At 40.4% G+C, this 13,483-nt stretch overlaps 1 protein-coding gene across 1 annotated transcript in view; it reads left to right on the plus strand.

Moving 5' to 3' along the window:
- Nucleotides 1–13,483, plus strand: part of ttn.1 (titin, tandem duplicate 1) — a 166,335-nt gene that overhangs the window by 79,568 nt on the left and 73,284 nt on the right. The window contains 30 exon segments of the mRNA XM_036544927.1: nucleotides 1,173–1,296; nucleotides 2,159–2,425; nucleotides 2,563–2,660; nucleotides 2,847–3,015; nucleotides 3,510–3,776; nucleotides 3,974–4,240; nucleotides 4,379–4,657; nucleotides 4,759–5,167; nucleotides 5,269–5,393; nucleotides 5,481–5,747; nucleotides 5,854–6,123; nucleotides 6,224–6,523; nucleotides 7,119–7,421; nucleotides 7,521–7,708; nucleotides 7,834–7,948; nucleotides 8,308–8,592; nucleotides 8,708–8,859; nucleotides 9,233–9,380; nucleotides 9,489–9,666; nucleotides 9,781–9,902; nucleotides 9,996–10,283; nucleotides 10,392–10,688; nucleotides 10,805–10,991; nucleotides 11,099–11,214; nucleotides 11,378–11,677; nucleotides 11,763–12,062; nucleotides 12,164–12,269; nucleotides 12,386–12,582; nucleotides 12,702–13,007; nucleotides 13,097–13,375. Coding sequence (XP_036400820.1) covers nucleotides 1,173–1,296; nucleotides 2,159–2,425; nucleotides 2,563–2,660; nucleotides 2,847–3,015; nucleotides 3,510–3,776; nucleotides 3,974–4,240; nucleotides 4,379–4,657; nucleotides 4,759–5,167; nucleotides 5,269–5,393; nucleotides 5,481–5,747; nucleotides 5,854–6,123; nucleotides 6,224–6,523; nucleotides 7,119–7,421; nucleotides 7,521–7,708; nucleotides 7,834–7,948; nucleotides 8,308–8,592; nucleotides 8,708–8,859; nucleotides 9,233–9,380; nucleotides 9,489–9,666; nucleotides 9,781–9,902; nucleotides 9,996–10,283; nucleotides 10,392–10,688; nucleotides 10,805–10,991; nucleotides 11,099–11,214; nucleotides 11,378–11,677; nucleotides 11,763–12,062; nucleotides 12,164–12,269; nucleotides 12,386–12,582; nucleotides 12,702–13,007; nucleotides 13,097–13,375 — 6,709 coding nt within the window.

Genomic DNA, 13,483 nt, shown 5'->3' on the forward strand with positions numbered 1-13,483 from the left:
GGGTTATTCTGCCCGGCAAGCGTTCTTCTGGTTATTTTTAACTGCTTCAAGTGTTTGCGTCCAAGGGCAAGGGGCAAGAGGAGCAATTTGAGAGCTGTAAATTTCTGTTACATTAACTGTGTTTTATGGCTATATGTATGTTTATTAAAAAGTAAGCATTATATATGATAATCATTGTATTTATTAATATGTTTTCTAAATTAAATAATTATATTCTAAAGAGGTAAAATTTGCCAAATTTTCTAAATGCTTCTAATGGTCTGCTTAAGTTCCATTAAGTGTTCCAATATATCCCAGTTATATTACATTTGCTGAAAATATTATTTAGCTTTTAGGGCTGCCTGTGGTCAAACATTACCTTGTAACAGCCTGCTTTGATTCTGCACTCTGTGTGACCTGCAATTTCATGGTCATCACATTATGACATTGTTATTATCATGGCAGCAACTTTAATTATGCGCACAAGACACATTGTTAAACCCCATATATTTCAAACAAGGAGAGGTAGACAGGAGTGAAAGTATCTTATTTAATTGTTTAGTTTACCAATAGCTGCTCTAATTTCTAATGGCACAATCAATTCCAATTTTCCTTGTACTGTACTAGTCAATTAAAGTTCAGTTAACAGTTGCACAGTAAAGTGTGTCATTGTCTGATTGTTATGTCCACCCAAAAATTCCATTAGAATACACTGATCGAACAGGATTCACAAAATCCGCCAGTAATTGGTCAGTAATTAGTCATACTGTCTGTGATCAAGGTTAAAAAGAAATCAGCTTCTAAACTGCTGAAATGTGTAACAGAATTGTAAAATATGTTGCTGTATAAGTAGAGATACAATCAAAGAATGCACAGCAAGTGTTGCACTAGGGACAGCAGAGCAACAGCTCTTTAAGATGGTCAGTCTAAACATCTCTGTGTATCCAGTAATCAATTTAAAACAATACAGGGCCACAGAAGGAAGTTAGTGCTAAACAGCCTAAACCAAACATACCTAATCGATAGTGTGCCACCCAAACACTATGTATTGGAAATAAAAGGGAGATATTTAATATTCATCAATATTACTTGGTGCTGATGTATTTCACAGTATAGACAGCTTGCACGTTTGCTTGAGTCTGAATCGATGATAAAGTCTACATGCTTTTGCTAACTGAGTTCTATTTCCACAGATTGTCACTCGTGCAGAAGGCAGAGTTCACACGCTGACTCTTAGGGATGTGAAGATGACAGAGGCTGGAGAAGTCAAACTGACCGCTAAAGACTTCATGACCAAGGCCAAGCTCATTGTAAAAGGTAGAGGGCATTTGATTTATCATCATAGTAGACATTTTAATGTAGAAGTAAGATGAGTAGATTAACAAGGGGTCAAGCTACTTCGGTGAAACTTCAGATATTAAAATTAAAAATAAATCTTATTTTTTAAATGAATAATGAATGATGACATGAAATAATGAAATAAATAATGTGCCGATATTATAAAAAATGATTTAAATCATCAGTATTATAATGAAAACTGTCAATTAAAATAATAATGGTGGCAGCAATTTATGTGTGCTTTCTAGGTCGCCACTTTCATAGTAATTAGTAGAGCGGCAGTGTAGCATAGTGGTTAAGGAGCAGGGCTTGTAACCGAAAGGTTCGATCCCCGATTCGCTGGGACACTGCTGCTGTACCCTTGGGCAACGTACTTAACCCACAATTGCCTCAGTAAATATCCAGCTGTATAAATGGATAACATTGTAAAGAACTGTAACCTATCTAAGTTGCTTTGGATAAAAGCGTCTGCTAAATGAATAAATGTAATAAATGTAAATGTAATAATCTATATGACAGCTTGCTCTCTGAAGTGTCTCCTGGGCTTCTATGTAATTGTTAAAGAACCAGAATGTTTAATACACTAGAGGATGTATGTGGGTGCCCATTTTTCTGATGATATAATTATACACCTGGTGGCTGTCTCATCTTGGTATTGTGCTTCCATACAAGTCTGTGGTACCATACAAGTCTATGTCTCCATTTCACATCAGCTGTGTTCACTGTAACACCGTCATTCTGTTGTAATATTCACTCTTTTTTATCAATTTCAGAAGTAGCAGCTGAGGTTGCTGGTGGGAAAAATAATACAATGTTATTTGATGTTTGTCTCATCGTGTAGAGCCACCAGTTGAGTTCACCAAACCCCTGGAGGATCAGACCGTTGAGGAGGAGGCCACTGCCACTATGGAGTGTGAAGTGTCCAGAGAAAATGCTGAAGTCACCTGGTACAGAGAAGGACAGGAGATCCGCAAGACTAAGAAGCACGAGATGGTGGCTGATGGCCGAAAGAGAAGACTCATCATTCACAGCTGTACACCTGATGATTCAAAGACATACACTTGTGATGCCAAAGATTTCAAGACGTCTGCCTTCCTCAGTGTTGAGCGTAAGTTAAACGTATATAATAAATATATAAATATAATAAATATATAATAGAATATAATAAGTGAGCATGCTATAAGTTGACTGTACTTGATATGAGTACTTTCAAAGAATGTTAACAGTAAATGTTTATTTTGGCAGCTCCACATGTTGAGTTCACTAAGCCACTCCATGATGTTGAGGTCAAAGAGAAGGAATCTGCCAAATTTGAATGTGAAGTTTCTCGTGAAAGTGCAAAGGTATGTAATGTAATGCAAATCATTAAACCTGAGACAAATGCATATGTTATCTCACAATAAATGTTATGAAAGGAGATGCTTTTATTTGATAGCTTTATATTCTGTGGTTATATCATCTCATTTAAATCGTCAATATTGATGAAATTCATCATTATTCTCCCCCTGTGTATTTTTCTGTGTAAACAGGTGCGATGGTTCAAGGATGGCAGTGAAATCAGAAAGGGCAAGAAGTATGAGATCATTGCGAAGGGTGTCCAACGCATTCTTATTATCAACAAGTCAGTCTTTGATGATGAGGCTGAATATGAATGTGACGCAAGGACCGCCAAAACCTCTGGCATGCTTACTGTCATTGGTGAGTCTAATTTAAATTACTATCATAGTTATCAAGTCACTTATCTGATCCCATTTTCCAACACCTACAACATATAAATCAATAACTAATGGCGCAGTACAAAACAGCATGGCTCTTAGTCCAGAGGTTGCAGCTGTGATCCCAGTGGCCTCCCACTGCCGTTGTATTATACAGAAAGATTTTTAATTCCAATTAATTCCATTAAATATCAAACTGTACATACGTTTTACATAAAAGTTATGAACTATGTATATCACTTTGGATAAGAGCTTCTGCAAAGCAAATATGTGATGTAATAACACACTATTGTATGTGAATTACATGCAAAATTCAATGCAAAATTAATCAAAAAATCAATAACCAATCAACAGCAATAGAAAAACCACACCTTGTACATTTACCAGTATAAGAACTATTCTCCAGTTTTTATTGCATGCGGTTATACTTAAGCATTCTCGAAGTTCAGAGCTTATTATAATGAACTGTCCCTGCAGAGGAAGAGGCTGTGTTCACAAAGAATCTGTCCGATGTTGAGGGTACCGAAACAGACAGCATTAAGATGATTTGTGAGGTTTCAAAGCCCAGTGCAGAGGTCACATGGTACAAGGGTGACCAAGAGCTACCTGAGGGTGGTAGATATGAACAATTTATGGATGGCAAAAAGAGGATACTCATCATCCAGGACCTTCGCATGGATGACAGTGGAGAGTATAACTGCAGACTGCCCAGCTCAAGAACCTCAGCAACACTAAGAATTAATGGTAAGTATTAAAATTAGTTCTGTTGGTCAGAGGGTTAATTTCTGCATCTATGTTGGTATTTAATAAAATTCTTTTTAAAGATGTACAAGTTTTAAGTGTACCTAATGCAAAGGTTCTGTATGAGATGCTTATAGTTTTAACATATATGAGGAGGCTGAACTCTAAGCATCTCAAGTGATCTGTCTGTACTTTTTCAGAACTGGCAGCTGAGTTTATTTCCAGGCCTCAGAGCCAAGAAGTTGTTGAAGGTGAAAAGGCAGAATTTGCCTGCTCAGTCTCCAAGGAATCATATGAAGTCAAATGGCTCAAGGGTGACAAGCAACTTGAAGCTGGTGACAAGTATGATATTATCTCTGATGGGAAAAGAAGAGTACTTGTTGTCAAAAACTGTGAGCTAAAGGATGAGGGAGGCTATGTTGTCCTCATTGGTTCCACAAGAGCTAGTGCGGACCTGCTTGTGATTGGTAGGTGCTTTTTAAAAATGATTTAGCTGTTTTTTTTAATGATATTCAATTTTGTCTGCAATGCAAATACATACCATACATGTACATTCCATAAACAGTAATACTGATACTTGATGAGCTTTTTGGTCTATTCAACAGAAAAACTCAGGATAATCACACCTATCAGAGACACACAAGCAAAGGAAGGTGAAGAGATTGTCTTCAACTGTGAAGTGAACACTGATGGGGCTAAAGCCAAGTGGCTCAAAAATGATGAGACACTGTTTGAGAGCGGCAAGTTCATAATGGTCCAAAAAGACACTGTCTTCTCTTTGAGGATCAAAGATGCTCAGAAGTCAGATGAAGCCAACTATACAATCACACTTACAAATCATCGTGGTGAACATGCCAAAAGCTCTGCAAAACTCAGTGTACAAGGTAAATACAAGTTTATTGACATTCATTCTTTATTTCTGGGTGAATAAATTGTCTGTGCAGTGTGTTATTCTTACCAACATTTCCACAATTCCTATCTACAGAGGAAGATATTAGGATCATTGACCCACTTGAAGATTGTGAGACCCAGGAGAAGAAAACCATAACCTTCTCTTGCAAGGTCAACAGACCCAATGTGACAGTTAAATGGATGAAGGGTGGCCAAGAGCTCACCTTTGATAAGCGCGTAATATACAGAGTGGACAAGAACAAGCATACGCTGACTATCAAGGACTGCAGCCTTGCAGATGAGGGCGAGTACACAGCTATGGCTGGTTCTGACAAGTCCACAGCAGAATTAATTATTAGTGAGGCACCCACCGATTTCACTACCCAACTCAAAGACCAGACTGTCACTGAGTTTGAGGATGCTGAGTTCACCTGCCAGCTCTCCAAAGAGAGGGCCGAAGTCAAATGGTACAAGAATGGCCGTGAAATCAGAGAAGGACCAAGGTATGCCATTCCAGTAGATTGATATGGGTTTCTATGAGCACCATACTAGGAAGGGTGTCTGTCACCAGCAGATTATATGATTTTCCTCTCTGTTTCCCAAGATACCATTTTGAGAAAGATGGAAAGATATGCAGACTGCACATCAAGGAGTGCAGACCAGATGATGAATGTGAATATGCCTGTGGTGTGGATCAGACACGCTCAAGGGCCAGGCTCTTTGTTGAAGGTATGATTTCATGATTTATATGTTTATGACTACCTGACTCATTTTTTAATTCACTTAACCATTATCATTTTATGTTTATCACTCCAGAAACACCAGTTGAGATCATCAGACCCCCATCAGATATATTTGAACCCCCTGGTTCAGATGTTGTGTTCGAGGCTGAGCTGAATAAAGACCGAGTTGAGGTCAAATGGCTGAGGAACAACATGATCATTGTCCAAGGTGACAAGTACCAGATGATGAGTGAGGGCAAAGTTCACAGGCTTCAGGTCTGTGAAATCCGGCCTCGTGACCAGGGCGAGTACAGAATCATTGCTAAGGACAAGGATGCCAGAGCTAAGCTGGAACTGGCAGGTATGTCATAGTCACTGCATAGACACTGAGTTGTCTGTCCTCTCCATAAAAGGTTATCCAAGTTATTCATATATTTGCTTACTGATTGATTGATTTATTGTTAAAGCTGTGCCAAAGATCAAGACCACAGATCAGAACCTGGTGACGGATGCTGGAAAGCCCTTCACCATGACGGTTCCCTATGATGCTTACCCCCGTGCTGAGGCTGAGTGGTTTTTCAATGACGTCAGCCTACCAAAGCAGAACATTGACACGTCTCCTGACCGAACAGAGTACAGGCTGAAGGACCCTAAGAAGTCTGATCAGGGCCGATACAAGATTGTGATTCAGAACAAACACGGAAAGGGACAGGCATTCATCAATCTGGATGTTATTGGTAAAGCAGTAGTGCATTTTCACTTATGAAACTCATCAAGGTCATCATTTCATATATTTCATATGGTATAAATCTGTATGATGATAATCCTGATTTGCAGATGTTCCTGGGCCTGTGAAGAACCTTAAAGTTGTGGACACAGCCGACGGTGAGGTCAGTCTTGCCTGGGACGAGCCTGACAGTGATGGTGGCAGCAAGATCATCGCCTATGTGGTGGAGAGACGTGATGTGAAGCGCAAGACTTGGGCGATGGCCACTGACCGTGCAGACATTCCCGAGTACTGTGTTTCTGGACTACAAAGGGACTCAATGTACCTTTTCCGTGTCTGTGCTCGCAACAGAGTGGGCAGTGGACAGACAGTAGAGACGGACACACCTGTTCAAGCCAAGAACAAGTTTGGTAAGCACTGCATCTATCTCAGACATCCTGTGCAGGCACAGTGCATCACCTATGTGGGCACCAGTTTGGAAGTCTTTGTATATAAACTGCCATTAGTAAGTTTGCAAACATCTACCAAATAGCCATCATTCCATTAGTTTGTGTGAGTCATTCTGTTAATAAGAAATCTGAATCAGTAATAAATGAAAAATTCTGACCACCCTGGAGTAGGAGCCACAGAAATTTATGGGATATCCCCATGGAAATAACCAAGCTAGCTCATGTACCTTCTGTTTCACAGAAACAGAATTTAGAGCCAGACACTACAGTTGCCTATATCATGTGATATGTGTCAAGATTAGTAGGATATAAATGAAAAAAGTAGAAAGTTAACTGACAAAACAAAAAAAGCAACCAAACCTGAATAGAATACAATGCCAAAATAGCATTACTTTTAGACTTCAAAGTTGTAGCAGGAAATTTTAATGTAGGAAATAAACCAGATCAAACCAAACCAATAGGTAACAATATTCCTTCATGTTTCATATGCAGACAAATAAAATGAAAATGAGAAACAACATTTAATCCATAACATATTCTTTGCTTGTATTTGCAGATGTCCCTGATGCACCACAGAATGTCATGGTAGGAAATGTTAACAGGTATGGTGCCACAGTCTCCTGGGAACCTCCACTGTCTGACGGTGGATCTGAGATCACTGCTTACATCATTGAGCTTCGAGACAGGACCTCAGTGCGGTGGGAACCAGCTCTCGTTACCAAACCTGAGGACCGCACAGCTGTCATCAATGATGTTGTGGAGAACAAGGAGTACATCTTCCGTGTCAGAGCTGAAAACAAGGCTGGAATTGGGAAGCCAAGTACTGCCACTGATCCAGTGAAGATCATGGATCCCATTGGTTAGTCATTTTTAATTACTTAGTGTTTTATGTATATTAAATATCTGTTAAATATGCACTTTTTAAATTAATTTTTGCCTGTCACTTTTAAACTTCCAGAGAGGCCAAGCCCACCACTGAATTTCATCTACTCACACCAGACCAGGGACTCAGTTCAGCTAACATGGGACACACCCTTGAGCAATGGGGGTAGTATGATCACAGGTTATATAATTGAAAAGTGTGAGGAGGGAAGCGACAAGTGGCTTAGATGCAATGCCAGGCTCTGCCAGGACCTTTGCTTCAAGGTAATTGTATTTCTTTATCTATACCACAGGCTCTCTGTAGTATAACAGGGAATCATATCATCATTCTTATTTTCAGAACTAGAGGCGAGTAATTGTATTGATTAATAATCTAAATATTTACTCAGGTATCTGGCCTGAAACAAGGCCAGAAGTACCTCTACAGAGTGTCTGCAGAGAATGCAGCTGGAGTTTCAGACCCAGCTGAACAGATTGGACCTCTGCTGGCAGACGATCCACATGGTAGGTAAACCTGAGTGTCATGCCATGGAGCAAAGGAAATTTGCTTAAAAGAACAGGGAGGTTTTTTGTTTGGGAAAGTAGCCAGGTTTAATCTTTAACAGCCAGAGAATAAAAAAGATATTAAGCTATGTAAGTCTAGCTTTTAAAGACATGGATATAATTAAACTCTTATTTCATTTTATATAAGTACACAATTTTAATCATACTCAAAACAAAACCCGTGTGGGTTATTCAAAACAAAACCCTTGGTGGGTTTTGGAACTGTGAAAAGACCACAGCATGTCTCATAGTGGAAAAATATTTTTGAATGTTAAATATTCAGCACAACCCCGTTACAGTAGTCTGTTCTCCTTTTGTAGTGGCTCCTTCTATGGATCTCAATGCATTCAAGGATGGCCTGGAGGTCATTGTCCCTCATCCTCTCACTATTCGCATCCCCATTACTGGATACCCCATCCCCACGGCCAAGTGGAGTATGGGAGACAAGGTGTTGGAAAGTGGAGACCGTGTGTCCATGGCAACAAAGGCACACTTCACAGAGCTGGTTATCACTCCCAGTGTGCGCCCAGACAAAGGGGTTTACACAGTGCAGCTGGAGAACGATGTCACCTCAATCTCCGGAGAGATTAATGTGAATGTCATTGGTGAGTGATACATATTAAATATCATTTCCCATTATTTTAATGATAACAATTTGCCTGCTACTCCCAAAAATGATTGATCTGACTCATTTATTTTGCCTCTCTTATATTTGTTTAGCAACCCCAAGTGCACCTAGAGACTTCAAGGTTGCAGAGGTGACAAGACAACATGTTCATTTGATGTGGGAGGCACCAGAACATGATGGTGGGAGTCCAGTGACTGGCTACCAGATTGAAAAGCGTGAGGTGTCTCGTAAGACCTGGGTCAAGGTATGAATACATATATTTAGCTTCTTCTTACTGCTGAATTTGTACAGGTTATGTTGTTAAATTTCATTTTATAATTGCTTGATGTCAAATTAAATCTAACTAAGTATTAATATCCTACAACTGAGTGTACATAGTTAAGATCAACTGCACTCTGATGTTGACTAACCACCTACAAAAACTTCATACTTTCAAGCCACAGTAGAGGTGTACACATAAATGAAACTAGAATGAGAAAACTAACCAAATGTTCATCCAAAGTGATACCAAAATCATGTCATAGGAAACTGTAACCTATGAGAACCTGAAATAGAAAGTCATTGAAAACATTGAGTCATAGTACTCAAGAGGGTTTGTACATAAATGCTTCTTGCAGGTTATTACTGGAGTACAAGATCTGGAGTATACTGTCACAGATGTCGTGGAGGGCAAAGAGTACCTGTTCAGTGTTACTGCCTGCAACAAGTGTGGCCCAGGAGAGCCCGCCTACATTGATGAACCAGTCAATGTGTCCTCCCCAGCCAGTAAGTTGCCCTGAAGCAGTTAAAGTCATGACTAAAATGTTGACTTTATATAATGGAAGGGACACTGTATAATCTTTCTTGAGATTAAATCTGAATGTTCTTGAACAGCTGTACCAGACCCACCTGAGAATCTGAAATGGAGGGACAAGTCTGCCAATGGAATCTTCTTATCTTGGGAGCCACCAAAGTATGATGGTGGTGCGGCAATTAAAGGCTACATCGTTGACAAGTGCCAGCGTGGCAGTGACAAATGGGAGCCCTGTGGAGAGCCTGTGCCTGAGCTCAAGTAAGAAGCTGATTAAAATAGTAAACCCCAAAGTGATGTCAGTTTGCTAACATGTAATTTTTGTCACTTTAACAATGATTATTGGATTAATGCAGAGTAATGATTTCCCCTTAGATTCCAGGTAACAGGTCTCACTGAGGGCCAGTGGTATGCCTACCGTGTGAGAGCCATGAACAGGCTGGGCGCTAGCAGACCTTGCAGGGCCACAGATGAGATTCTGGCTGTGGATCCAAAAGGTACATGCTTCAGAAATGTTCCTGTTCATATTCTAGGATGAAGATTTGCGTATAGAAGTATGAAGCTCACCCAGTTTCCTTTTGATTCCATAGAACCTCCAGAGATTCAACTCGATGTGAAACTTCTGGCTGGCTTGACTGCCAAGGCTGGGACCAAGATTGAATTAGCTGCAGATGTATTTGGAAAACCAGAACCCAAAGTAACGTGGACCAAGGCTGACCTTATCCTCAAAGCAGACGACAGAGTCTCCTTCGAGACAAAGCCTGGTCACTCTACAGTGTTTATTGCCAACACCAAGAGAGATGACACCGCTACCTACATCATTGAGGCTGTTAACAGCAGCGGCCGAGCCACAGCAACAGTGGATGTTAACATACTTGGTATGGCATTTTTCTGCTTTCACCCACAGACCCGACAGAATCCCAACTAATAATTCTCTGCAAGTAATTGATACAGTAAAAGTATGTCTTTCTGAATGACCCCAACAGATAAGCCTGGACCTCCAGCTGCTTTCGATATCTCTGAGATCACCAATGAGTCCTGCTTCCTGGCCTGGAATCCCCCCAGAGATGATGGCGGTTCACAGGTCACCAATTACATTGTAGAGAGGAAGGCTGCAGACAGTGAGGAGTGGCACAAACTCTCTGCTACTGTAAAACAGACCACTTTCAAGGCCTGCAAGCTTGTGGCTATGAAGGAGTACACTTTTAGAGTATTTGCTGAAAACCAGTATGGCATTGGTGCTCCTGCAGAACATGTACCGATTGTTGCCAAGTATTCCTTTGGTAAGTAATTAGCTGTATATATATTTATATTTGAAATATGTTTTTTTTTTTTAATTTTCACAAACAATGTCTTACTATTCACTGCAGTTTTAATTGAGATTGCCTTTGTATTTTAGACCCTCCTGGTGCTCCAACTAGACTGCAGCCCTCAGATATTGCCAAGGATTCACTGACGCTAACTTGGTATGAGCCTGATGAGGATGGTGGTAGCCCTATTACTGGGTACTGGATTGAGAAGTTAGATCCAGAAACTGATAAATGGATCAGATGTAACAAGCTGCCCATCAGAGACAACACATTCAGGTAGGAATTAACACTGTCAGTGATGTAGAATTTCTTCTGTTGAATCATGTTTTGAATCCTTTGTGACCCCATGGTATTGTGAAAAAATTACCTTTATTTTTTTGCAGAGTGAAAGGACTGGCCACAAAAAAGAAGTACAGGTTCCGTGTCTTGGCTGAGAATCTCGCTGGACCTGGAAAGCCTAGCAAGGAAACTGATCAGATCTTGGTTAAGGATCCAATTGGTAACAACCTTAATCTTTTTTTCAGTTTTAAAAATATATCATTTACAATTGTAAAATTACAATGGTTCTTACACACACTGTCAACTAAAATGCAAGATGCTTTTTAGTTCCAAAAGCAAATAAAAGTAAAGATGAAGCTGGAACTAATTATGTCTTATTCCAGATGTACCCTGGGCTCCTGGTAAACCTTTCATCAAAGATATTGCAAAAACCTCTGCCTTACTGCAATGGACCAGGCCTGAGCATGATGGTGGGGCCAAGATCGAGTCTTACATCATTGAGTTCCAGAAGAGTGGAACTGAAGAATGGGTCCGTGCAGCTGACGATGTGCCAATGACTGAGCACCTCCTGAAAGGATTAATGGAAAAGCAAGAGTATTCCTTCCGGGTCAGAGCGGTCAATGTTGCTGGAGAGAGTGAACCCAGTGATCCCAGTGACCCTGTGATCTGCAAGGAGAGACTCTGTAAGATACAAATTCATAAACTTTTATTGTGCAAATCCTATCTGTTAAAATAAGCTGAGTGTAACCGTTGTAATTTGTTTCTCAGTCCCTCCTTCACCTCCACGCTGGCTTGAGGTAATAAATATTACCAAGATAAGTGCTGAGCTGAAGTGGGCAGTCCCTGAAAAGGATGGTGGCTCTCCCATCACAAACTACATTGTGGAGAAGAGAGATGTGAGGCGCAAGGCCTGGCAAGCAGTGGACACCACTGTGAAGGAAACACAATACAATGTAACTCCACTGAACGAGGGCTCTCTCTATGTGTTCCGTGTGGCTGCTGAGAACGCTGTTGGACAGAGTGAATTCTGTGAACTGGAGGACTCTGTCTTGGCAAAGGACACTTTCAGTAAGCACATATTCTAATATATTGTTGACAGTGTTATATTGTTAAGTTGTTCTCTTTACTCTGGGCAGTGGCAGAAACAATCACTTCCTTCTTTTCTCCAGCAACCCCTGGACCACCATATGCATTGACTGTGGTGGAAATGACAAAGAGACATGTTGAATTGAAGTGGGAACCTCCTAAGAATGATGGTGGTAGGCCTATTACAAAGTAAGTTGTTGTTACACCAATTCACATGTGTGCAATGTGTGTTATTGAATCATGCAACCATTGCTTGTTATAAAAGGATTTTCTTGAATGTATGGTTTTAACCTCTTGTCTGGCAGATATGTAATTGAAAAGAAAGAGAAGCTGGGAACCCGCTGGGTGAAGGCAGGAAAGACATCAGGACCTGAATGCAGGAACACAGTTACAGACGTTGCTGAGGGAACTGAAGTGCAATTCCAAGTTCGTGCAGAAAATGAAGCAGGTGTTGGGGACCCCAGCGAGCCCACTGACTTCCTAACAGTTGAGGATCCAACAAGTATGTTGTCTGGAAATTATACTTTTGATAAATGTGTCAAGACAGCCATTTTTTTCTTTTTTGCTATCATTTTTGATAATATGAATAATAATAATTATATGCACTGCTTATTTGCTCAGGTCCACCATCACCTCCTCTGGAGCTGCAAATTACTGATGCTGGCAGACACCATATTGCTATTACCTGGAAAACACCAGAGAAAAATGGTGGCAGTCCCATCTTAGGCTACCACATTGAACTTGCTGAAGCTGGCACTGAGAAGTGGATGAGAATCAACTCGCGTCCTGTGAAAGAGCTCAGATACAACGCAGAAGAAGGCATAATCCCTGAGAAACAATATGTCTTAAGAGTTCGTGCCATAAATGCTGTTGGTGTTAGTGACCCATCTGCAATCTCTGACAGCGTCTTTGCCAAAGATCCTGATTGTAAGCAGTCCTCAGTATTGTTAAATTGTACACACAATTTTCATAATTTGAAAAGACACCTAATAATTATTTGTTTGTTTCCCAAAAAGGCCTTCCTACAATTGATCTGCAGACCCAAGATATTGTAGTGGTTGAGGGTGAGAAGATGAATGTACCCATCCCATACAGAGCTATTCCAAAACCAAAAGCATCATGGCAGAAGGATGGAACAGAACTGAAGGCTGATGACAGGATCACCCCAAGTTGTGAACTTTCAAGTGCTCACTTGGAAATTGCCCGCTGTGTGTATGGTGATGCTGGCGTATACACAGTCACCCTGGAGAACAGTCTTGGATCAGCCACTGGAACAATCAATGTTAAAGTCATTGGTACAGTTTGTTGTCTACTTGACATTGTTATGTTGTTTTTTTCCATTTTTGAATGTTTGCTGTATATTAGAAAGTTATATTTTACAGATGGTGTTCCTTTCAATTGGT

Source organism: Megalops cyprinoides, chromosome 14 (assembly GCF_013368585.1).
Source record: "Megalops cyprinoides isolate fMegCyp1 chromosome 14, fMegCyp1.pri, whole genome shotgun sequence".
Lineage (NCBI taxonomy): Eukaryota > Metazoa > Chordata > Actinopteri > Elopiformes > Megalopidae > Megalops > Megalops cyprinoides.